Genomic DNA, 26,193 nt, shown 5'->3' with positions numbered 1-26,193 from the left:
TATCACAGCTTACGCCCTTTTTAAATTTTGAGACAAGATGTTGCTAAGTCGCCCAGGCTGGACTCAAACTCGTGATACTCCTGTCTCAGCCTCTCAGAATGCTGAGATTACAGGCATGTGCCACCATGCTAAATTCTCTCTCGTTTTTTAAGATCTGCTGGATACAGGAGTACTGTAAGTTATATAGTTTCTTTGTTTAGCACTTTGAATAGACTGGTTCACTGCTATCTTTGTCACTTTCCTTGTCACTGAGACACAATACCCAATACCCAAAACTTAAAGGAAGAGAGGTTATATCTGCTCACGTATTAGTCTACAGTTGGCCAGCTCCAAAGAAGAAACAGCATGGTAAAGAGCATGGCAGAAGAGAAACAGCTCACTTCATGGCAGTCAGAAAGCCGAAAGCAAAGGGAGGAACCAGGAAGAGAGATAAGAGTTCTTTATATTCATGCCTTTTTGTCAAATTTGGGGAGTTTTGGCCACTATATTTTCAAACATCCTCTCTGCCCACTTCTTTCACACTTTTCCTTCTCATACAATGAGCATCCTGGTCCACTAATGGTGTCCCACCGACCCACTGGGCTCTACTCATGATTCTGCACTTGTTTCTTCCTGCTCTTCAGTCTGATAATTTCTCTTGTTCTATTTTCAGGTTCACCAATCCATTTTTCCACTTGCTCAAATTTGCCTTTAAGTCATCTAGTGATTTTTTCATTTCAGTTGTACTTTTCAACTCAGGATTTCTTCTTGGTTTCTTTTTAGGTTATCCTATCTTTTTGTTGATACAGTATTTCCATTGTTTTACACATTATTTTGACTTTCTCCCTTCTTTTAATTCTTGGAGAATCTTTAAGACAGCTGTTTGAACATGTTTATTAGATCTGTCATTGGATCTTTTTCAGGAACAGCTTATATAAATTTCCTTTTTTTGCCTTTTCAAGTTTATTTAAAGGCCATTCCTTTTGTTTATCCACTCTTATGTCCCCTAGTTTAGTGCTTTTTCCCCTGAAATGATTTTTCTTTTATTTAAAATTCTTTCCTGAGTTTTCTCATCTCATTTCTAAATTTTTCTAATTTTATGTTATTCTTTCACGTGTCAATAATGTGACACTAACTCTCACTAACTTTGGCACAATTTTAAACAGAGATCTGAGCTCTTCTGTGGTCATGTTTTTCTGGGGTTCTTTGTATATAAGGATTCTGTTTCTCATTCCTTTTTTCTTTTTCCAATAAATGACCATCCCCACACACAGCCTCCACAGCCATTTACTGGGAATTGAGCACAGGGCCTCCACACAAAGCTACATCCCCACCCAGTCCATTTTTATTTTGAGACAGGGTCTTACTAAGTTGCTCAAGCTAGGCTTGAATTTACAATTCTCCTCTCTCAGGCTCCCAGAGTGCTAGGATTACAGGCATGCACCCAGCTCTTTGTGGTAACTTTAAATCCGATTTATCTTGATATTTTCCTGATCCTTACGTCCATGTAACATTAATTTTCCTCAACTTTCAGATCATACTTAAAAAGTATGACAGCTTTGTTTCTGAGATCTCCTAGCTAGTCCTCATCCTTCTGTGAAAATTCTCTCCTTCCCCTCTTGTTCCTCCCTATCCTACTCAATTTTGTTTCTATTTATTTAGTGTGGTACCATGTCCTGTATGAGAACTCTGGAGTCCCTGTTTTGAGAGTTCACTGGAGACAGACTGCCCAATCTGAAGTTGAAGCACACCTATTAGGTTTTTATATTCATCATGTATGTGCTTTGAAACACTTTTAATTTTAAACCATCACAATGTAAGTCATTTCACTTTTTTGAAAAAAGCCCCCCAAAAAAAGAAAGTTCATGATAACAAAAAGCTTTTTAAAATAAATTCTTTTAAGTTTTTCAAAGTTCAGAAAATTTCCAAATGTTTACAGTCTAAAAATCCTTCAACTACTTGAGACTCACCTCTGGTAGGCTCCTAGAAAGCACAATAATCCACATAATCAAATACAAGAATTAACTGTAATATCTTCAAACCATGACCTGAGAAGAAATTCCATGTGTCTGAATTATAGACTTTGTGCCATAATTAGTACCCAACTCATGATGAAATTTAACAGGCAGTTAAACAGTATCAATAGGGTGGGGCTGTTAAAAAATGATACGAGACACTACTTTCACAGAGTAGATAAGATATCACCAGGACAGTTCATTATAAAGCATCTATCCCCCTTATCCCTCTCTCTCTCCTGCTACTTCTCTGACCTATTGCTTTTCTTAAATACTACACTGCAACATAAATTCCTAACCAGATATGGCTGCCTAATCTTGAACTTCTCAGTCTTCAGAACAATGAGCCAAAATAAATATCTTTTCTCTATAAATTACCAGTCTCGGGTATTATTGTTAAAGCCACAGAAAGCAAAGATGGCCTGTCCTAATATAGGGATTTACCAAGAAAGTTTCCATAAGCAATACTTAACGGCTGTACTGATAATTTTCAATGGGACAACTCTGTTCTGTTGGATATCCAACACTGTAAGACAGCTAGCACCCTTGATCTTCCAGAAAAGGCTACTGTAAAATGTTACCAGCACTCCAGTCATTGGATTAACCAAAATTTTCCATACATTTTCAAACACTCTGGGATGGAGCAGAAAATACAACCCTGGGTTGAGAACCACTTGAGAACTAAGTCAGCTCAGAGTCTGGAAGGAGAAAATACATTCTGTAAGTTCTAGATGCTACCATGATGGATGAGAAATGTAATTACTTTCTTAAAGACCAAAGTAAATGTCTATACATCTTTCCCTCTGACAGTAAAAAATACACTGATTTCTTAAGAAAATTAGGCTATATACTTTAATATACAAAGCCAACATGAAATTTTCTTAAATTTAAATAATGAAGCCAACAAGAAGTTTTCTTAAAATTTAAAAACAAAAAAACTTTTATGACAATCTTACCTATTTGTTCCATCCAGGTTTGATTTGTGGATGAAATTAAGTTTGGCATCTGCCCAATAAAGCTTTCGTTCCTCATAATCCAAAGTCAGTCCATTTGGCCAGTAAATTTCAGTATTTATTATAACAAAACGACTTGAACCATCCATTCCAGCACGTTCTATCTTTGGCACTTCTCCCCAGTCAGTCCAGTACATGAACCTACAAATCATAAAAAAAGCCATGACACAGCAGGTAACACCAAGATATTTTATAATTATGACTAGCAGATAAAGTTCTTTCAGGACAATAAAATATGAAACTTCTAAAATTTTTGAAAAAATTTGAAATAATCCACTGTTAGCAACTACCAGGATAGTACTTGACTCAGCTAAGTAGCATCAAGGATGCAAAAATTATTACATGAAAGCTTAGTGGGGGAAAAAAAAGTTACACTGTGTCAACGTTATCACCCCACAGATATTTATTAACAAAGGAAAAAAAATGGTAACTTTAGAGAAAATAAACCTAGTATACTACCATGAACGAGTTATCCACATTAACATCATCATCATCATCATCATCATCATCAAGAAACTAAACTGACATCATAAATCTTTTTTTTTTTTGGTACTGGGGACTGAACTCAGGACCTTGCGCGCTTGCAAGGCAGGTGGCAGAAGCACTGAGCTAAATCCCCGGCTCCATAAATCTCTTAATATGATGTACTAAAAAGGACACAGCATCTTCTATAACTTTTATATCACAGCATCTTTTGTATCTATTATATACTATTCCGGCCCAAAAATGTACAACCTGAATAAAAGTATGAAGAAACAGACTCAAATTGAGGTGCATTCTACAAAAGTTTACTTTGACAATATTAAAGTCATAAAAATCAAAGAAAGGCTGAAGAACCAATATAAAAGGAGAATAAAGAAAAATGATAACAAGTACATGATCTTTCACTGATAAAGTGAGGGAAAATTCTACAAAGGACATGGGAAAAAGAGGCAAAATTGATGTGTATCAAATATATAGTTGTACAGTATTAATGTTAAATTTCTTAAATGTGCTAAATGGACTATGGTTAGGACATACTGGCAGTTCACTGCAGTATTTTTGCTTTTATCTACAAGTTTACATTTTTTAAATAAAAAAATGAAAACCCACCAATAACGGACTTTTTTTTTTCTTTTTTGAGACAGGGTCTGGCTGTGTAGTTCACACTAGCCTTGAACTCACTACTCACGGTGAGCCTGCAATTTCACTGTACCCAAGAGACATAAAATCACACCCAGACACAGACTTGTTTGTGAAAGTTCCTATCACCTTAACAACCTAGATGGTCATTAACTGATAAAGAAATAAAAATTCAATATATCTACCCAATAGAATACTATTCATTAATGAAAAGACACAATGCACTGATGTAGGGGTGAAAGCATATGGACCTCAAAAAATTATATTAAAGTAAAAGAAGCCAGATGTAATATGTTGAATTATTTCATTTATATGAATAGTGCAGAAAAGGCAAATATATAGATACAAATAAATTAGTGGTTGCCTATGTCATAGAGGCACTAGGTTTCTTGGGTGGAGGGGGTTGTGGTTTACGTCTTAGATGTCCCCCCCCCAAGGCCTCATATGGCCACAGGACAGGCTTTTTGGGAGTGGCTGGATATGGAGTGTGTGATCCTGGGATCAAGAGTATGATTACTAATTAGTCCACTGATTGGTTTGGCATAGTTTTGGGTAGGATTTCTGCTGTCCCACCCTGGGTGTGAGCGCTACCTGCCCTCAGGGTGAGTAGCCTAGAAACACTATAAAAGGGAAGGAAAGAATCTGTCCCTTGTCACTGGCTCACTGCTTGCTGCTTTCTGCCTGCCCTGCTTTGCCATGGACTATTTCTCCTCTGTGATACCCCTCTGCCATACCACCCTGCCTTGGAGCCAGCCAATTATGAACTGAAACCTCTACAAACTGAGCTAAATAAATCTTCCCTCCTTCAACTTTGGGTGTTGGGTATTTTGTCTCAGCAATGAGAAAAGTAAGTAAGACAGGGAGTAATGGAAATGTTCTAAAATTGATTATCGTGATGGCTGTACAACTCTGAAAATTTAATGAAAGCTACTGAATTATTAAAGTGATGTGGGAATGCATTTATAGTACTTTTTCTCTTGAAGAATAAACCCAACCAGGCCACAGGCAGACAATGCAATCATTTCACATGGAGTAACAGATCCATTCCTACTGAGTTGGAGTCAGGTTAAACTTTATGCACCAAATTCTATGCATAAAGATCTCTAAATATTTGAAATTATTTTGCTAAATTCTCTAAAAATTCTAACCTTTTATGAGGTGAATAAACATTGGTACCAAAAGAACAATAAGTGCTGGTAAGGATGAGGGGGCCTCTTTTACATATAGGCAGGAATGTGAGCTAGTACAGCCATTACGGAAAGCAGTATGCCACATCCTCAAAAATACTAAAAATAGAGCCATCTTTTGAACCAGTTACAACCATACTCTTGGCTACTGCAGAGCAATTCACAATAATTAAGCTATCGAAACAGCTTAGGTACCCATTAAGAGATAACTGAATAAATATAATGTATTCATACACAATGGAGTATTACTCAGCCATAAAGAAGAATGAAATCATGCCCTCTGCAGGAAAATGGATTGAACTAGAGACCATTATGTTAAGTGAAACAAGGCAGACTCAGAAAGTCAACTATCACAGTTTCTCTCATATGAGGAATCTAAGAGAGAGGAAGAGGCAGAGGAAGAGGAGACAAGAGACTATTAGAGAAGAGGAAGACAACTGGAGAAGGAAGAAAAGGGGAGAGGTACAATGGGGAGAAGGAATGATGAAAGTACATTATGTGCGTGTATGAATATTCCAAAATGAAACCCACTAATCTGTGTAATACGCACTAGTTGAAATAGTAAAAAAGAATTTAAAAACTAATGTTATGAAGATGGGAGGGCAAAGGATAACAGTGACAATGCTATGTCAGTTATCTCAGCAAAAATTATAACAGATGGGTATCAGTGTGGTGGCAGAAAAAGCAAGCAGACAAAATCAGAATTCTTTGGGAAGGAAAAACTGACAGGAGTTGGTGATAAGAGATGAGGGGAGAGGAGTACTAAGGATGATTCCTAGACCTCTGGACAGAAAACAACGTTTTAAAAGCAAGTAGGCATCAATCTGTATCAGAATAAATAGTTACTACAATAAAATGTTCATCCACATATCATCTACTAGTATAGATGTCGTGCTATCTGGGGAAACACTGCAACAAAGATGCTATCCTTTCATTTAACTGTTCAACTACAAATTATACAACTTAGCTACAAATCCTTAGCTAGAAATGCTGTTGAAAGGCAGTGCACCACAGTGACTCACAGCACTGTATTCTAGGGTTAGGCTGCTCAGCTCCGCCATTTCCCAGGTGGGTGAGACCTTGAGCAAGGTATTTAACCTCTCTGTCCCGAAGGCTCCTCATGTATATCATGAGGATTAAAAAATGGCCTAACTCACAGGGTTGTGAGAATTAAAGCAGCCATTTACGTGAAGCACTTAGAAGTCTTATATACGCTTTAGCTATTGTTATTGCTGGTGTTACAAATCCCTGGTCTGTTGCTTCTAACTTTCAGAATAAAGGGCAAATCATTAATTTTCCCTCAGTGCTGGGGACAGAACCAGGGCCCCTCACGTGCTAGGCAAGCACTTTGCTACTGAACCCTCAGTAACATGATATTTAACTCCACACTGTTTGGCTCCTTCCCATCTCTTCAGTTCCATGTATGCCACACTTCACCTCATTACTGACATTTCAGTCAGTGCTTCACAAGTTCCTCACTCCCTGCTACCACCAGGCTGTGCCTTCTAACCTATTCTCTTCTTTCAGAGTTCAGTTTAAATAGCACATACAGTACTTCCTTTAAAAGCCTTCTTTCAAATCCCAAATTAGGTCGTATGCACCCTATAAACTTTCAGTTTTTATTCACAGACTTTCTATTTAATATTGCCATTTATTACCTCTAACTTATACATTTATGTTTATGTATATTCTTGAATTTAAAAAGGTTTTAAGAAAAAATAAATGAGGAATAAATTTTCCATTTCCTGATACAAAATATCCCTTTTTCTGAGGCTTAATAAATCCCCACAAACTGATCCTTAATGATGCTAATGATCATATGGCAGGGATTTTATCTGACAGACCTAGCAGAAAAGAAATAGCACATTTCAGGAGTAGTTGGCAGAGAAATTGACTACAAATTCCCAATGAATTTGGTGGTAGGATTTCCTTATGTACTTAGCCATACTGATTTGTATAATCTGAGTATTAACTGTTCAAAGGTCATGCTATCAGTAAACATTTTAGTTACATCCCAGCTCAGCTGTGGTTCTCATATTTCAGAAGGGAGATGAGTCTCATCATAGAGCCCTGGAAGTAGGGGCAACTTAGTTTTGTAGCAAATCAGGAAGAGAAAACATTCCAGGAAGAAGGGCCATGCTGAGGCACAAATAGTGTATAAAAGTAACTTTAATACATGACTTCCACTAATGCAGCAAAAGCTAGAAGGTTTGAAATCAGACTGGAGATGAAAGGGATCAAATCTCAAAGTGTTACATACATACTCAGGAGCTAGAAGCTAACTTTTTAAGGCACTGGGAAACCACTAATGAGTTGGATCAGTTGCATGGGAGGCTGACATGGCCAATGTTTTGCATTTTATATGTGTCACAGTGACAGCTAATTAGATTTTTAAAAAGAAAAAAAAAAACTATAGACACTAGTTAGGAATCTATTTCAATTGTCTGGGTGAAAACTGATGAGGGAGGGGCCCAGGGACTTAGGTCAATGTCACCGCGCCTGCCTGGCAAGCGCAAGGTCCTGAGTTCAATTCCTGATACGGGGGGGGGGGGGGGGAGAAAAGGAAAATAATGAGGGGACTACTGAAGCAATAACAATAAAATAACAGAAATATTCTATACAAAGGGCTAAGAATTAAGTCCTATTGTGATAGCCTCCAGTTTAGATAAGGTTCATTTTCATGCCACCCCCAGTGAATTCTGTGGTACTCTTAAACACTGGTGATTAAATGCTCTTCCCTAAAGACACCATAAAATTTCTGCCCCTATGTTTCTGCACACACTATTTTATCCCATCCCAATTTAAAATCCTAATTACAACACAATGCAGAAAGGTGCAGCTGTAAGAGTAATACGTACCATGCTAGTTATTCCACAATAAATAATCATAAAATTAAACAACATATATGGGGCAACTTCTCCAGGAACTAAAAGCAAGCAGTAAAAGATCAAAGCTCTGAGAGAAGGAACCTCACTGGATGCGTTCTACAATCAACCCAACTCAACCTCGTGACGATTTCTTAACTAAAGGATGGAATGCTAGAGTTAAACAAGATACTGTGGTCCCACTGAGCTGAGGCAGAGTTTGGGGCAGAAGAAAAGGCTGAGATCTCCAGAGCACTAAAAAGGAGGGGCTTCCATGGGCTCAGGGGTGGCATGGGTGTCAGAGCTCACCAAGAGCTAGGCTATGAATGGACAGGGTGATGCTGATCAAGGACCATCGGAGTACAACTGCTATCAAGCTGAGGGCAGAACTTAAATACCACAGACAAGCAGCGTGGATAAATTTGAGCATTCTGTCCAGAGAAAATACCCTCAACACCTTGGGCATTCACCTAAGATACCACAGGAACTAAGACAGACCATCCCCTAGAGCAATGGTTCTCAGAGTAGAGGCCAAAGACCCTGGAGATCCAAGGGGTTCTTTTCAGGGTATTCATAAAGTCAAAATTATTTTCATAACACTAGGTTTTACGTATTAAGATTTTTTTCACTTGTTCTCATATTTTCTGAGGCTACATAGGTGTGATGACTACACACCTGTGACTCACAAAATGTATGTTTATATCTTCTTGTACTTTCTATAATTTTTATGGTAGTAGGCTTTAAGTATAAATATATACATGTTTGGAAATCAACTAAGTTTGTTCTCAGTTCTTTTGTGCTTTTACTAACTATCTTTGATTATAACTGCTATAAACTGTACCTCATCATCATCTAAAAAAAATTTTTTTATTTCAAAGCCCTGAAATTTTCCTTGTGCTTAGGCAAAAAAATACCAATACTATTTACTTATAGTGTGTTGTTTGCAATATTTCTAGATTTTAAATTTTCATTTCAAACTTTTAAAAATAAGTATTCCATTCTAAAATAATAGAAAATTTACTTATATTTGTTTAATTTTTGAGACTGAATCCCTGGCTTTAAAGGGGAAGATCAAAAGGCTCACTTATTAAACCCATAGTTGTACTGCCCACATTTAAAGATGTTGAGAAAGATGAAATTGACCTATCTGTGAGCACTGACTCATGAAAAGGAAGGATTCATTCCAAATAACCCTAGCAAAAATGCAAATACAAAACAAAAATATTACAAAAGTGATCTTTCTATTGGCTTACACATTATCGTGTATCTTACCATGAATAATACATATGGTTCCAGTTAAACTGGAACATTATTCTGGGACTAGTCACTCAAAGTTTAAAGAGAAAGAAACTGTACAGTTTAAATGTAAGTATAATCTCATTAAAAGACAAAACATCAAGTTTTCCAGCTAGAAAGCACATACAAAAGCTAAGAGACTAAAAAAGCCTTCTACATTTAGCACTGCTAAATTCATCCTAGATGAAATGCCAATAAAAAGAATTATGATACTGATTTGCAATGTTACAGCAACATGCCAAACTAAAACTAGCTGCAGATGTGAAGAATATATCATTTAGTAAACTGTACCTTTACCTTACACATGAATAAATCTAAAGACATGGTTAGACTTTCTGTTTTGCTTCTTCACTGAGTGTTATAACTAACCAATCATCAAGAAGGTTTGGTTTTTGTTTGGTTTTGTTGTTGCACTACTGGGGAATGAACAAGGGCCTTCAGACTTAGTCACATCCCCAACCCTTTCTTTATTATGAGTTGACACCCACTGGGCTCAAACTTGCAATCATCTTACCTCAGCCTTCCAGAGTGCTGGAATTAAAGGTGTGAGCCACTGGACATCCAGCTAAAAAATGTATTTTTATGCATATGCTTAGAATAATAAGCATAAATGGTATTGAAATATTCAGTGATGAATAACTTTTTTGAATTATACAGAATACCCTGAACAACTGTGTTGATATTTGCATCTAAGTAAACTGCTGGTGCCTTCATGGAAATGAAGCCAACAGCATCCAACTGTACTAGTAGTACTCTAAAAAATGGATAATATTAAGTGCTAACCAGGATATAGAGCAAATGAAACTCTTGTATACTTCATACACTAATTTAAAATGGTACATCCACTTTGGAAATTGATATAGCAGTTTCCTAATGTATACAAACATTTCTGTAATATCTACTGAGTATTTACTCAAGAGAAATTGAGTATACATTCAAAAACCTGTGTGCAAATGTTTGTGACAGATTTATTCATAATCAACAAAAACTACCAAATTTCTTTCAAGTGGTAAATGGATGAATAAACTTCTGCATCAATACAACAGAATTATTTCAGTAATAAAAAGAACTACTACAGAGAGAGACAGAGACAGACAGAGATAGGGTATAAACTACAAATACATTATGGTAAAAAAAAGCTAGATTCCAAACACTACATGCTATATGATTCCATTTATATGACATTTTGGAAAAGACAAAATTGTAAGGTCATAAAATAGACCATTAGTTGCCTAGGGCTACAGGCAGGGGAGAAGAGTGGATGACCACAAGACAGAATTAGAGAGGAGCAAATTACTCTATAGCTTAATTGTGGTGGTAATTGCTCAAATGTATGAATTTGTCTAAATTCAGAAGTGCTTCTCAAAAAGTATAAATTTAATGTATATAAATAACACATTGTTAAAGACTTGAATAGTCACTTCACAAAAGATACACAAATAAGCAATGAGCACATAAAAGATGCTCAAATTCATTAATCAACAGGGAAATGCAAATCAAAACCACAAGATACTACTTCACACCCACTAGAATGGCTAAACATTAAAATGACCAAAAATACTAAGTACTCATGAGGACTGAGCAACTAAAACATTCATATACTGATACATAATCACTTAAGTTTGATAGTGTCTTATAAAGAATAAACTTAACTGTCAACCAGTAATTCCACTCCTAGGTATTTACTCAAGAGAAATAAAAAGAGTGACTTTTCCATATTAAGTTCGCAGAACTTTTATTCATAGTAGCCCAGAAATGGGAACAGGATGGTCCGTCAATAGGTACACAGATAAACTCGGATATATTCACTCAGTGATATAAAAGAACTATTTACTTGTACACCAACAAAGATGAATTGCTAAAATTATGTTGAATAAAGCCAGATACAAAAAAGTACCCACTACACGATCCCATTATATGAAATTTCAGAATCAGGAAAACAATCTATAATGATAAATATCAGATCAGCAATTACTGAGTTAGGAGCAGGGACCGACTTTAAATGGGCTAAGGTAGTGAGGTAATGAAAAACAATGGTTACACAAGTACACATTTTTAACAAAACCCATTAAACTATCAACATAAAATACAGTACATACATTTTGCATAATATTTTGAATAATAAATAACATGAATAAGAAACAAGAGACTACTTTTAAAAGTTAATTCAAAGGTAGGGCCGGGGATTTAGCTCAGTGGTTCTGCCACCTGCCTTGCAAGCGCAAGGAGCCGAGTTTGATTCCCGGTACCACCAAAAAAAAAAAAAAAACCAAAAAACAAGTTAATTAAAAGGTAACTTTTTTCATATAAACAGCTTCTCCAAGCTTGCTCAGGCAAAGTAAAGTTATTCCCCCCCTTCGTGCTCTTGTAGCAGTACTTATCACAGTTTGTAAATAAATTATGAAGACCTCCAAAGCAAGGGCCAAGTCTTACTACCACAGCACAACGCCTTCCCATGGCACTTGCTTTGTCAAAAGTAAAGGTGAACCCAGACCTTGTACTTTCCCATGCCCTCATTTCCTACGTCCAGTCTCCTGACTTTCACCCCCACCCAACACACACTGAAAGAGCACAGGAAGGCGAAGAGACAGAGTATAGAAAGCTAATGACGGAAGGCACAGGACAGCCAGAAACAGTGAAATCGTTTGGTGCGCATGTGTATTCCAACATAATGAGCTACATTTTTCTTTGGAACATTTTCAGTATGGATCCTCTGAAATCAAGCAAGGTTTCCATCTTAATAGTATAATGTAATAGAAGCAAGTCCACATTATAATTCATTGGCCACCAGCCACCATTCCTCCTCCATTCACACATAAAATGAACTACCAGCATCTTCAAGCAAACAACCATAAGGAAAAAAAGTACAGTTACTGTTCACTGCAGTGTCTACTAACCTTTACTTGGCACTGCATGTGAAACTTTATGCAAAGTTTGAAATGGTGTTATCACAAGCAATTTATAAGTATTTCCCACTACCAACCTGGAAAATGCAATTAAGAGCTGTTTTCTTCTTTGCATAATTTAATTTAGGTAGACTTCATAACTGTCACTAATTCCATCCAAATAAGAATTTAACTTTCAGAACTTCTGCCTAGTTCATAAATAAAAAGTTATTATAAATTAGCCCAACAAGAATTTTAGTAATGAATGAACTCAATTCCATGCTACAGTTTATCAGTCAATGGATAATCCCTCCATTATCTAACCCTAAAAAATATTGTCATGTTACTTCCAAGATGACACCCAGATAAAGGCTCCAACTACAACAAACGACTCTGAAGCATCTGTCAGATGAGAATTTAATAGTAATTTAGAATTCTAAATGAAGTTTGCTTCTGTGTTATCAATGTTAAATTATATAAAGGTTAAATAAATTTCATTCACGGATATAAAAATTTCCAGTTTGTTACCTGATTTTTATGTTAAAAACTCGTTACAAATTTAATGTAGAAAGAAAAGAGAAAGCAAGCATAAAAGAAGTGTTTCATAAGTTATAAAGATATTATTCCATTTTTTAAAACTACTGAGAACCTATACTAGGAGGTAAACACCATGCTTTTCAAAAGTCTGTCACATATATGAGAATATTTATTGCATTCAGGTATATTGTAAGATAAACTTTAAGACAAAATAGCATTCACTCAACAAGAAAAAAAAACCTTTGTAAAATCTCAGTTAATATTTGTTAACACTGGCACAAATGCTTCCTTTATATGAAAACTAACACTCCATTACACAGTACAAGTAAGCTTCATTTTAGTAACAGGTAGACACAAAGTACCATTTTTAGATCCTTTAAAAACCCATTCTTCAGACAGTTCAAAAATTAACTGTAACATATAATAAGAATATAAAGTTTTTAACAGTGACATTCATGCAAAATAAATATATAAGCCTAATTTTTTAAAGGCAAGATTTTAAAATTCATTATCTGTTTTATAAAATATTCTTAGACTAATCATTTGAATTTGTTTGAAATTTCTAACTCATGTGAAAACTTTTTTCCCCTTTTAACTATCAGAGCCTATTAAGTACGTATAGAAAACACATGGTCCTTCTGGCTGATGGGAATATAGAAATGCTTTTTCTCCATTTTTATTTGCAGTTTCTTACATGCTTACAAATAAACATACAGTTAACAGTGACTGTTTTATTTTCCCTAATAAAAAAATTAAAAGGGAGCACATCAATCAATCACAGGTTCCCCTACTGATCCTTGAGATTTGGGGATATAGCAAACTGTGGAAAGAACAAATCCAATTAAAATGTTCTGATTACAAACAGTACTGTTACTACTAACAGTGCCCTCAATCAGTTAAGGACCATGATTTCAGTACACAGCTTTTTCAGTTATTAAAGATTCAAGTGTCTTTACAAAAAGCTGATATGGTTTGAATAAAAGTTCAAGTGCTTGGGGCCGGGGATTTAGCTCAGTGGTTTCGCCGCCTGCTGCACAATCGCAAGGACCCAAGTTCGATCCCTGGTACCAAAAAAAAAAAAAAAAAAAAGTTCAAGGGTTGGAAACTTAATACTCAAAGCAACCAGTGTTAGGAGGTGGTGACTAACAAGAGGTTTTGTTTAGGTTAGGTCAAAGGGGAGTGGTTCACTACATAAGCTAGTTCAGTCCCCTGTGGCCTCTCATGCTCTCTGGCCCCTTTTGCTTTTTGGCCTTCCACCATGATGATGCAGCAAGCTGGCCCTTACCAAACCAGGCACCTCAGCGCCTGGCCTCCCCAGCCTCCAGAACTGTAAGAAATAAAGCTGTTCTTCGCAAACTACCCAGTCTCCGGTATTCTGTTGCAGCAAGACAAAACAGGTTAAGACAGGAGCTATGTGTCTGACAGACTAACATATTTGCCCAATTACTTCATGTCTTTCAAAATCTTCAAAGCAGTTATGATTTTCTACCGCTCTTCTCTGGGTGCATTCACCAAGACAGAGACTGCTAACTCACTTTCTTATGTCTGTGTTTTCTTAATTAAACAAATATACATAAAGGAAGAGAGAAAGATTGGAAACATCTCCATCTTATGTAAGCCAAATATGAGAGATCTCTGAACACCTCATCACTTCCTGCATATTTGGAAGAAACCTCATTACCCACCATGAACATTATGCAATCTTGGTTTAAGGTCAAATTTTTAAAAAATAGTAATATGGCTACCCATATTTTTCACTTAGGTGAAACATAGGAATGTCTGAAGACTATTTGAGAAGTGACAGGTCCAACAGATAGTTAGAAGACAACCAACAAGAACTGCTAACTGGCTGCATGTGGGTAGTGAGAAAGAAGGGGGCTAGAGTGGCTCTTGGATTTTCAGTTTCTGCAATCAAGTTAGAAAGAATGGTAATTTTGTTGTTCACAATCCTGATAATATTATACACAGTTTTCTTGGATGTGATCACCTCTCCAAATTCCAACAGCCTAGTTTAGCCTCTATTTCTCAAGTCCCAACAAAACTAACAATCCTAACAGCACGTTGTACCTTGACTTCTGCTGTGCTTTGGCTCTTGACTGTTCCTCCTCAAAGGCCCATGTGTATTAAAGTTTTGTCTCCAGCCAATGATGCTACGGGGAGACAGTGGAACCTTTAGGAGGTAGGACCAATCGAAAGGAAGTTATGTCACAGGTGGTGTGCCCTTGAAGGGGATACTGGAAGCCAAGAAACTTCTTATTTCTATTTTGCTTTTCTTTTTTATCAGGTGGGCAGCTTTGTTCTACTGCACGCTCCGCACCATGATATGCTGCCTTGACACAACCCCAAAAGCAACAGAGCCAACTACCATGGGCTGAAACTGTGAGCCACAATAAACCTTCCCCCCTTATTTATAAGTGTTTATCTTGGGAATTTTGTCACAGTGATGGAAAACTAACACAACTTTGTGTGTGGGCCAGGGATTTAGCTCAGTGGTTTCACCGCCTGCTGTGCAAGAGGAAGGACCAGAGTTCGATCCCCGGTACCAAAACAACAACAAAAAAACAACTTTGTGTGAAAACTAACAAACTTCCCACACCACTTTCCACATGCTCTGAAATTAATAATTCTACCACAACTTTCACAACATATAGTGGTACCTCGGTTCACACACTTTATTTGTTCTCTGATTTTGGAAAAGATGGTCATGTTTGTGTTTGTATGAGAAAGATGGTCGCAGTCATGTTTGTCACCCAATGCAGAGTTTGCAAACAAAAACAAAATTTTGCCAAATGCTTCTGTTTGTGAACCAAATTGCTTACTAACAAAAGCATTTGTGAACAAAGGTACCACTGTACCTTCCCCATTTGACTGTGCAATTTCTTTGCTCTCAGAATGAGTCCCAATTGTTTTTCAGCATGACACAGAAGACAATTTCTACTTGTCTGCTTTCTAGTCTTTTGTTTCCAACTGCTCTAGTTATTCCACCTAATACTATCAGATTACCTTCACACACACACACACACACACACACAAAAACCATAATTATCTTCTATGAGACTTTCTTAGCTTAAAGAACTATAGGGATTCCCTATTACTTAACTTACTACAAACCCATAATAATCAAGACAGTGTGGTACTAGTGTAAGGACAGACATATAGATGAATGGAATAGAGTTCAAAGTCCAAAACTAAATGTTATACTTATAATACACTGATTATCAATGAAGGTATGAAGACAATTCAGTGCGGAGCAACAGTACAATAAACAAATGGTACTGGGACAACCCGATATTCACATGCGAAAGAATGAAGTTGCACCTCTCTACCTCATACCATATACAAAAATTAACTCATAAAGACCTACTTGTGCCAGGAATGGTGGTGCACACCTGTAATCCCAGCACCAAGGAGGCTGAGGTCGGAGGATTGCCACAGGTTCAAGGCCAGCCTGGGCTACATGGTGAGTTCAGGGCCAGCCTGAACTACATAGTGAGACCTTGTCTCAACCTCCCCCTGCCAAAAAAAAAAAAGACCTAATTGTAAAAGACCAACTCTTAGAAGGCATAAAAGCAAATTTTCGTGACTTTAGAGGATGGTTTCACAGATATAACACCAAAACCACAAGCAACAACAAGAACAGATAATCAGTTCATTTAAACAACTCCATTATGAGCAGGAGTGATGAGACCTGGGCTTTCTAGTCAGGTGAGTCAACCCCAACTGAAAACCAGAGGCATGGAAAGGAGGCAGAGGCAGAAGATGAAGAACAGCAGCAAGCGCCACAAACAATTCATTCTGGTGAGACTGCAGGCAACAGCAAGAGCTACTTCAATCTAGTTTGCAAAAGTAATTCCTTTCGAACTACTACCTTCTTAGAAAAGGCATGTTTCCAAACTCTCAGCTCTTTCCACAATCTACGGTGACCCCTCTCTTTACAGGCTAAAGTCAACACTGTCAACCACATCACATCCTGACTTCCTTCTATAGATATCTGAAATAGTATCTTGCAATGTAAATTTTGTTTTTTTGTTTTTTTGTTTTTTTGAGACGGGGTCTTGCTGTGAAGGTCATGTTGGCCTTGGACTCACTGTGTAGCCTAGGCTGGCCCCAAACTCACAACAATCCTCCTGCCTCAGCCTCCCAACTGCTGGGATTACAGGCATGTGCCGCCATGCCTGCTGCAATATAATATTAAGATGAAAAAGGCAACCTAATATTAAAATCTGATACTTATGTCACCATACTAAATGAAACAATAGGGTGTCTGAGAAATACAACCCATCTACATTGTTTGCTTTAACATACATTCATTCATAACTTCAAACCCCAAGAATCATCAACACATAGGAACCAGTTATATTTTATTTGTTTTGTGCACTAGGAATTGAACCCAGGGCTTTCCCACTGAACTACATCCCCAGCCCTTTTTCTATTTTAGTTTGAAACAGGGTCTCACTAAGTTGCCCCACTGGACTCAAACTTGGAATCATCCTATGTCAGCCCAGATAATCAGCACCTAAACATTAAGAAACTAAAATTTTATGAATAATTATCTTTAGCATGTTTCTTGGACTGTGGGTCTCCCCTTCTTTCTCCTCCCTGAACACACATAGAATAACAGCAGCATCAGTAAACACCTATAGCAGAGGACAGGGTGAAAGAAGCTCAGTGAGAAGGTCCTTGCCTAGAAAGTCTGGGCTCTGGGCTCCATTCCTAGCACCAGCCCCCCAGCCCCCCAAAGACCTACAGAATAAATTTTCAACTTTGGCAACACTGAGAAACTTATTAAAAATATCAGTAGCTTGGGTTCTTTCATCAGAAGTTCTAATTAAACTAGTCTAAGTTGTGACTCAAGAATCAACTTTGTGCCGGGCATGGTGGCGCACGCCTGTATTCCCAGCACTCAGGAGGCTGAGGCAAGAGGATTGCCATGAGTTTGAGGCCAGCCTGGGCTACACAGTGAGTTCAAGGCCAGCTTGAATTACACAGTGAGACCCTGACTCAAAAAACCAAAATGAAAAAGAAAATCAACTTTTAAAAAATATTTCAAGAGGAAAAAAAAAAAATTTTTTTTGTAGCAGTGATTGAACTCAGGACCTTGTGCTTGCAATGCAGGCGCAGTGCCACTGAGCTAAATCCCCGACCCCTCCAAAAAAACATTTTAATTCATTCAGATAGGGTTTTAAAGATAAAGAGGAATATGGCTTTCTCAAGCACTTGTCTATCCACAGCCTTCTGTTCTTGTACAGGTGGAGTTAATGTGTTTACCTTATTAACCAACTGACCCACAATACTGGCTAATCATTAGCCCTCAGAGTGTAGGAGGTAGTGCTCTGCCTCCAGGCTGTGCAAGACCATATAAGGGAGCAAAGCACCAAATAAATTCCTTCCCACACAATAGCTTTCCATATTTCTTTCAAAAGCTTTACCGATAGAAGAAAATAATTTTAAATGTTTACAACTGCTGCTTAAAGTTTAAGTAAAAAATTTGTAAGTAAAAATATTTTCAAATTTCTCGTGTAATCTTTCAAGCTTTTGAATATCCACTTCCTTTAGACAAAGGTTTTAATTTGCTAATTCATCCATAAATTAAACAGTCTCATTTAACTTATGAGATTATGAACAAATAGAGTGTTATAATAAATATTCTCACATAGTGTTTGTCTGTAGTTTAGAAGCTGTTCCCAAATGGCAATGTAAGTTTATCTAGGAACTTTCAACAAAATATACACAATTTATTACAGTTATTTTGACAATGTCTTGACACTGGTTAACTTGAATCTACCCCTAAATATAATAAAAATGTATAAAAAAAGATCATAAAAATTGTTTTTTCTTAATAATTATGAAATCTTTAGATTCTTTTCCCCTAAAGTACAGTCAAGTAAGACATCGAGATTTTTTTAAACTGTCGTGTCTTAAAATTGCATTACTCATAAAACAATTGATAAAAGTTTAAGTTTTCACCAGAAAGAAGTAATGTACTTTTAAGTGCTTGCAAGTTTTTTTTAAGATAAACGTCATCACTGATTACCCTCTTTTTTCAAATCCATATTAATCAGCAAGGAAATTTCAGAGGCTTACTTAGACATATACAAAGAACAGCACACACACATCCAAATCTACCTCACCCCTTTTTATTGGGAGGAGCAACATTATGTTGTCAAAATCAGACTCAGTTTCTGACTGAGACTCAAAAGAAACAGACTGAAACAGCACATAGATCTCCAGTCTTCTGACCAAAGTACTAATGTTAGAGCTACTTGGTGAATCCCCAGGAACAAGAGGCAAGAATAGATTACCTACAATTTCACCTTAGTCTTAGACAAGTCAAAGGAATAAAAGTCAAGGTTAATCACGGGGGGGGGGGGGGGGAACCAGTTATTTTAAAAGCAAAAAAAAAAAAAAGTCAGAAGCATACATACATATTCAATTAAGTGAACATTTTAAATTTATTCTGAACATACTTAACTCTCCACTATTGGAAACAGCGCAAAATAGGAATTTATAAAGTAGAGAAATAGTAACTTTGGGGGAGGGGTGCCAGGGACCTTGTGCTTGTGAGGCAGGCGACAGCACCACTGAGCTAAATCCCCAGCCCCAATAACTATTTGAAGGGAAAGAAAAAAAGATTCTGTTTCAGGTACTACGATGACTAAGTCTTTCTACTACAGAACACTTAAAAATGCTAAACTTTCAAAGTAGTTTTGTTTTGTTTTGAGACAGTCTCACTATGTAGTTCAGACTCTCCTTGAACTTATTATGTATCACATACCCCAAGCTGACCTCAAACTCACAGTGACTCTCCTGCCTCACCCTCCCGAATGGAGGGATTACAGGCATATGCCAGTATGTCAGGCTTAAAGGTGGTATTTTAAATGCATGTCTGCAATTGTAGAAAATTAAAGGAATATGAGCAGAAAACAGGATAAGAAAAGGTACAGATAGATAATCTAGCAAACAAAGGGCTCTACTCCACCATTGGCTAGACCTCATTGGAGGAGCAAGGGACATTATCAAAACTACATAGAGATTCTCTTATGTGGATGAAAGAATCAACAAAAGGGCAGATAGCCAACATGAACACTCTCAGGGGATAAACTAAGAGAAAAGTACAAACATAATCACACAGAAAAAGAAATGGCAGGAATACCTGACTATGAAGAGATAATTATGGAACAGGATGATTATTTCGCAAATCTCTTCATTGGTAAATACAAAGAAAAAAAATGGATTCATAAAAAAAATAAGAGACTGAAAGACATGGAAAGAGTTTTTAAAAAATGAATAAGAGTTCCAGAGGAATGAGGCAAAGTCAATATTCAAAACTTTTTAGAACTGATAAAAAGTTTTCACCCTACAAAATTATAAAACTCAACAAATCCCAAGTGGCGTAAGAAAGATCTTAACAAGTCATACTGAAGCTGTACTCAGGAATGACATTAAGAGTAACTGGTTACAGTAGTCTCCCCTTATCTACAAGGAATACATTCCAAGACTCTCCACAGATGAATTTTCCACTTAGTATTTTTGGGCCGATGGTTGATCATAGGCAACTAAAACCGTGAAAAGCAAAACTATGGATAAGGGGAACTACTGTATTTCAATAACAAAGAAAGCTAACAGATGGTAGAATGTTAGCATCAATATGGTAAGAGAAACATCTGTCAATCTGGAAATGTATAGTATACAGGAAAAAAAAAAAAGAGCAAAATGAAGGCATTTTCAGACAAAGCCCAAGAGTCTGTCATCCACAGTTTGTATAAATATAGGATGTCCTCAAAAGGATGAAACTGCCTATCAATACATTTCTCAGAACATATGCCTATTGTTGAATGACTCATGACAAAAAGTACAAATGGACAAAACCTTCTGTAAAAGACGAATTGTCACAAAGAATTTAAAGTCAAAGTAAAAATCCAACCACATGCTTTAAAAAAGAAACACCTAGAAAACCACAGAGAGAAATAATGAAGGGAAACTAAAAATCAACCAAGAGCAAGCTGGTGCAGCCAGTTAGTTAGACACAATAAAATGAAAGGCAAACTTGTAAGTAAAAATAAAGTAAGTTATTAGGTACAGTATCAGGAACATCAGGAAAGTAATTCCATACTCGTCTGTATTTTAATGTATAGCCTTAAGCACATAAAGCAAAACAGGCAGATGTATATAAAGAAATTGTCAAATCAATTTCCAAAGCAAAAGATTTTAACACTTCTCTCAGCAACAGATATATCAGACTTTTAAAAATCAAGGAGCTGAGAATGTAGCTCAGTAGAAGAACAACTGGCTAGCATATGTAAAGCGCTGAGTTCTAGCCACAGCACCACATTTTTAAAATATCAATTAAGAATCAAAACATTTCAACAGAACAAACATGCTTGATTTTAATGGGCACTCCTAAAATACTGCACTCAGAACATGCAGAAAACATAATCTTAAGTACACATGAAACATTTAAAAAATCTGACCATCATATCTTGGACCATATGCAAGTCTTAAATATCACAGGACTGATATGCATGTAATAGGATGACTGCAATGTAATTAAGCTAGAAATCAATAACTGGGGAGGGGAGCTCCCTATCTATCTTAAAGGTTTCATTTGTAAGGTGGGCACGGTGGTGTACTCTTGTAATTCTGGGCAACTCAGTGAGACCAAGAAGGAAGGAAGGAAGGAAGGGAGGAAGGGAGGAAGGGAGGGAGGGAGGGAGGAGAGACCGAGAGACCAAGACCAGAAAGGAAGAAAAGGAAAAGAAAGAAAGGGGGGAGGGGAGGAGAGAAGAAATGGGCTGGGGATGTAGCTCAGTGCTCTAGGGTTCAAATCCTCGTACTACAAGCAAAATCAAAACAAAGAAAGTCTTTCTAAAATAACAAATAGTTCAAAGAAACAAATCAATGGCAATTATAGCAAGATAACTAAATTATTAGGTAAAAATAATGAAACTGTGTGGTACATGTAAAACATAACAGAAGATGTTTGCATTAGAAAAGCTAATATACCTCAAAAAACATGTAGAAAAAAATATTTGAACAAAATTATGCTGAGGTGAAGTTTTAAAAAAGTGAATAAAATCAAGAGTAATTTCATCTTTTTTAGGTGGGAGAGAGAGCCCAGATATTTACTGGTAAATTCTACAAAACTTTCAAGGACTAAAATATAATTCTAATCTTAGGTCAAATATTCCAATGTACCAGAAGAAAGCATCCCAAAACAGTTGAATAAGCAATCTTCTCAAGTACAAAGGTAATAGTCCCAAAAACAGACCACATTATGGGCCATAAAACAAAGAAAAATTGAAATCATACAATGTGATCTGGCCGTAATAGAATGAGATTAGATATCTATAACAGAAAAATACCTAGAAAATCCTAAACTTGAGAAATTAACCAATGCACTTCTACACACACATATGCAACAAAGGATTAACCTTGCCCGAAGAGAGATCTGGACTTTGCCTTGTGTTGATGCAGTCATCTCTAAGGCCTTGGAACAGCCTGTCTTTGTCTGCCCAGGAGCACTGGGGCCCCAGATAGTTTATGCTAACAATATGAGCTACAAATGGGCCGAGGGTTTAGCTCAGTGGTTCAGCCGCTTGCCTCACAAGCGCAAGGTCCCAAGTTTGATCCCCACTACCCCCTCCCCCCAAAAAAAGAGCTACAGAGAGGCTTTGGGTAAAGAAGGGCTGGAGACTAAGGTCAGCTATGCAGGCAATCATGCCTACATAACCAAGTCCCAGGAAAAATTCTGAATGACAAGGCTCAAGTAAGCCTCCCTTGTTGGCAATGCTCCACATACAATGCCACATATCACTGCTAGATGCAGGCACAGTCAGGACAACTGAAAGCTCTGTTTGGAACTCTCCTACACCTTGTTCAATGCGCCTCTTCCCATGACTGTTTTAATTTGTTTGTTTTCACTGAAATAAATCATAACCATGCATAAAGCAGCTTTCAGTAAATTCCAAGAATTATTCTAGTGAATTAACAAACCTGAGGCTGGCCTTAGGAACCCCAAATTTGCAATTTATGTCAAAAGTGAGAGCAGTTTTGGGGACCTCTGACTTCATAAAGGAAATTAACAGTTTGAATAAAACTGAAAAGACAGCACATCAAATTCTGTGGGGTACAACTAAAAGTGTTTAATGCTTACATTAGAAAAAAGTCTTCCATTCTATGGTCCTTATGGATCTAGAAAAAGACTAAATTAAAAGCAAAGGAACTTCCTCATCTTGATAAATGTACCTCTATAAAACACTCGCAGTTATATTTAATGCTGAATGGGTGAATGCCACTTAAGGTGTAAATAATGTCTGCTTCTCATGATTCCAATTAAACATCCAGAGGATATCTTAGCCAATGAGCTAGAGCAAAATGAAGAGGAAGGAGAAAAGGAAAGAATTTCTTTTGGGGATTGTGCTTTAGGCTTTAAGCATTAAATCTAAAAAAATATGTGTGTGTGTGTTTTTATCAAATCTAATCTAAGATGCCCAACACCCACGTGTTAAACTAGGCTTGGCGGTATGGGGGGGGCGCACTATGGAACACTAGGACTAGGGACCCTACAGGAGGTCCTGAGGTCACTGAAAGCACACCTCCACAAAGGAAATGTAAGCCTCCCCAGTCCTCTTTTAGTTTGGGCATGAGGTGAGCAGTTTGTTTCACGATGTGCTCTCTGCCATCCAGCAACCCCACCAGAAACCTAAAAGCATAGACCTTTGATTTCTTTCATCAATGTTTTATAGTATACAGCATATAGATCTTGCACATAAGTACAGTATTTCATGTTTTATGATTCTATTGTAAATGTTACTAATTTCTAATTGTTCAATGCTGCTGTACAGAAATAAAATTGATTTTTTAATTATATTAACTGTTATGGTTGGGATTCAAAATGTCCCCAAACACTGCTGAAGGCTGGATTGCCAGCTAATGGGTTTTAGGAAGCAACTGACTGGATCATGAGCGATCTCACAGCTCACAGCTCAATGGGCTCAATTCAGAAGTAAGACCTAAATGGATGAAGCAAGTCACAGGAGGTGTGGCTCTCAAGGGTGTATCTTGTCCTGGGCCCTTCTTCTCTCTGCTTCCGGGCCACAGTGAGGTGAGGAGCTTTCTTCTGCCTTGCCCTTCCACCATGATGTTTCTGCCTCTCCACAGACCTAAAGCAATGAAACCAGCTCACCACGGACTGAAACCATGAGCTAAAGTAAATCTTTCCTCAAGAGTTGTTTTTCTCAAATATTTTGTCACAGTGACAAAAAACTGACTAACCTTATATGATCTTCAACTCATTATATTGGTTTTAGGAACTACTTGTCGACTTTTTGTATTTTACATGCAATGAAGTCTACGAAGAAACAACTTTTTCTTTTCTTTTCCAATGTGTGTTCCTCTCCCTTCCCATTGTTCTTTTAAAACAGTCACATCTGTACAAATTAAGAGTTCAGTTCACACTACACTTGTCCATATTGCAATGAAACACTAACTAAAACTGTGCTTACCACTTTAACTATTGTCTGGCTTCATCTCTGATAAAATGGTATGCATTTGTCAAGATTCATGATATAAACTAAAAAGTGTGAATTTACTGTATGTAAATTATAACAATTAAAGTAAGAAAAAAAATTTGCAGGCAACAAAACATTTGCAAACCAGCAGCAGTAATTCACCATATCAATATGTCAAATATAAATTATATCATATGCAATGCTGAAAAGTCAAAAGAAGCAATTCTACAATCTTTGTGCCTGTCAACAACTAAACACACATAACCTTTCTCTAAAGCAGAAATAGGCAAACAAGGACCAGCAGGTAAAATCTGACCCAGAACAAAAAAAAATGTCTGACCCAGACCCTGTTTTTATATGGCTCCATAAGCTAAGAATGGTTTCTATATTTTTTGAGGGAGAGAAGGCAGAAAGAAGGGGGGAATGAAGAAATGCCAAGCGAACAGGAACATTACGTGGCTTGCCAAGACTAAAATATTTACTATTAGGGCCTTTACAGAAAATACAGTATCTGCTCACCCCTGCTCTAAAGCCTTGTTACTTATAGTGTGGTCCTTGGGCCAACAGCCTCAGCAAAATCTCAAGCTCCACCCAATAACTATTAAATCAGAATACGCATTGCAACAGAATAAAACTAAAGTATTATCTTTCCTTACATGTGTCTTTGCAGTACCAGAAAATAGTCAAAATTTACAGCAGTAAATGTTGTGTATAAAACTAAACAAATATGAAGGCATGTATCTAGAAGTCTATAAAGCACTGATCCTTGATCATTTCAGAAAAAAATCCTTTAAATCTCAATCATGTCTGACTCTAGTTTCTGAACCTAAAATTACAGATAACACAGTCCAACACCAAAATAAAATATTTTAAATCATTCTCCTGGACAATGTGGTAATCCCTCATGCCATTAGCTAAGAAAAACAATTATGAAGATGTTCCAAGGTTTTTTGGAAAGCTCACTCTAATTATTTCATTTAAGCCCTCATTTCATCAGAGGAAAAAAACAGACCTGATTTTTCCCAAACCTTTATGTGCATGTGATGGTCATTTATTAGTGCTTTCCAGAATGTCTTGGAAATGACTGCCAAAGTATGCCACAAACCAGTATTTAAGAGAAAATTAGGTACAAGTAATAGCTACATAGAAAAACTCTGTTACTGTGTTTCTCTTGGGAATGAGAAAGACTGGGAAATGTGGCACAAATGTTTAACGATAAAGGGAGTCACAAATACTCCAAAACACAATCACTACTCCTCAATCAAGAAATTTGCATGTTTCTATCAACATAGATCTCTCTCACACTGGAAGTCATTCAACATTATAGTTGAAAATACACAAGTTTGGGTCTAGAGCCCTCTCCTCATCCCTCCCTGAGATCTGACAAACACTACAATACTTCTTATATCAAATACTGAAAATACTAGCTAACTTTTCTTCTGTTGTTTTAAATCTGTATTAATTCCAAGCTAAGGCTGTTGTTTTTAACTGCCTTGATATTAATGAAATAAGCTCATTTAAAAGGTATACTATTTCTATTGGTGGTCCCAGCACCTAGTTATCTACCCAAAGGCCTGCATTTTAGCTTTTTTTTAACATCTACTAAAACTGGCAGTCGGAACTCTTTTCCCCAACTGAAATCTTTCATGCTCGGAGAAAATATCCCACAGGACTGGGCCCTCCTTAACCATCTATCTTCCTTCTAATCTATGTAAATTTCTGCAGTGGCTATCTTATGTAAAATATAGCAAAAATTTATTGTACATAGTTTCTATTAAATGTTAA

General features: G+C 36.9%; 1 protein-coding gene across 3 annotated transcripts in view; it reads right to left on the bottom strand.

Moving 5' to 3' along the window:
• Nucleotides 1-26,193, bottom strand: part of Lrp6 (LDL receptor related protein 6) — a 144,289-nt gene that overhangs the window by 67,734 nt on the left and 50,362 nt on the right. For all 3 annotated transcript variants that reach the window (XM_004845872.3, XM_004845873.3, XM_087214088.1), the window contains one exon: nucleotides 2,951-3,148. In XM_004845872.3, the coding sequence (XP_004845929.1) occupies nucleotides 2,951-3,148 (198 nt within the window). The remainder of the gene's footprint in view (nucleotides 1-2,950; nucleotides 3,149-26,193) is intronic.

This window comes from Heterocephalus glaber, unplaced genomic scaffold (genome assembly GCF_053883595.1).
Source record: "Heterocephalus glaber isolate CG9 unplaced genomic scaffold, H.glaber_assembly_v1.0 deba00001444, whole genome shotgun sequence".
Taxonomy (NCBI): domain Eukaryota; kingdom Metazoa; phylum Chordata; class Mammalia; order Rodentia; family Bathyergidae; genus Heterocephalus; species Heterocephalus glaber.
This window is presented reverse-complemented; position numbering and strand designations above follow the sequence as displayed.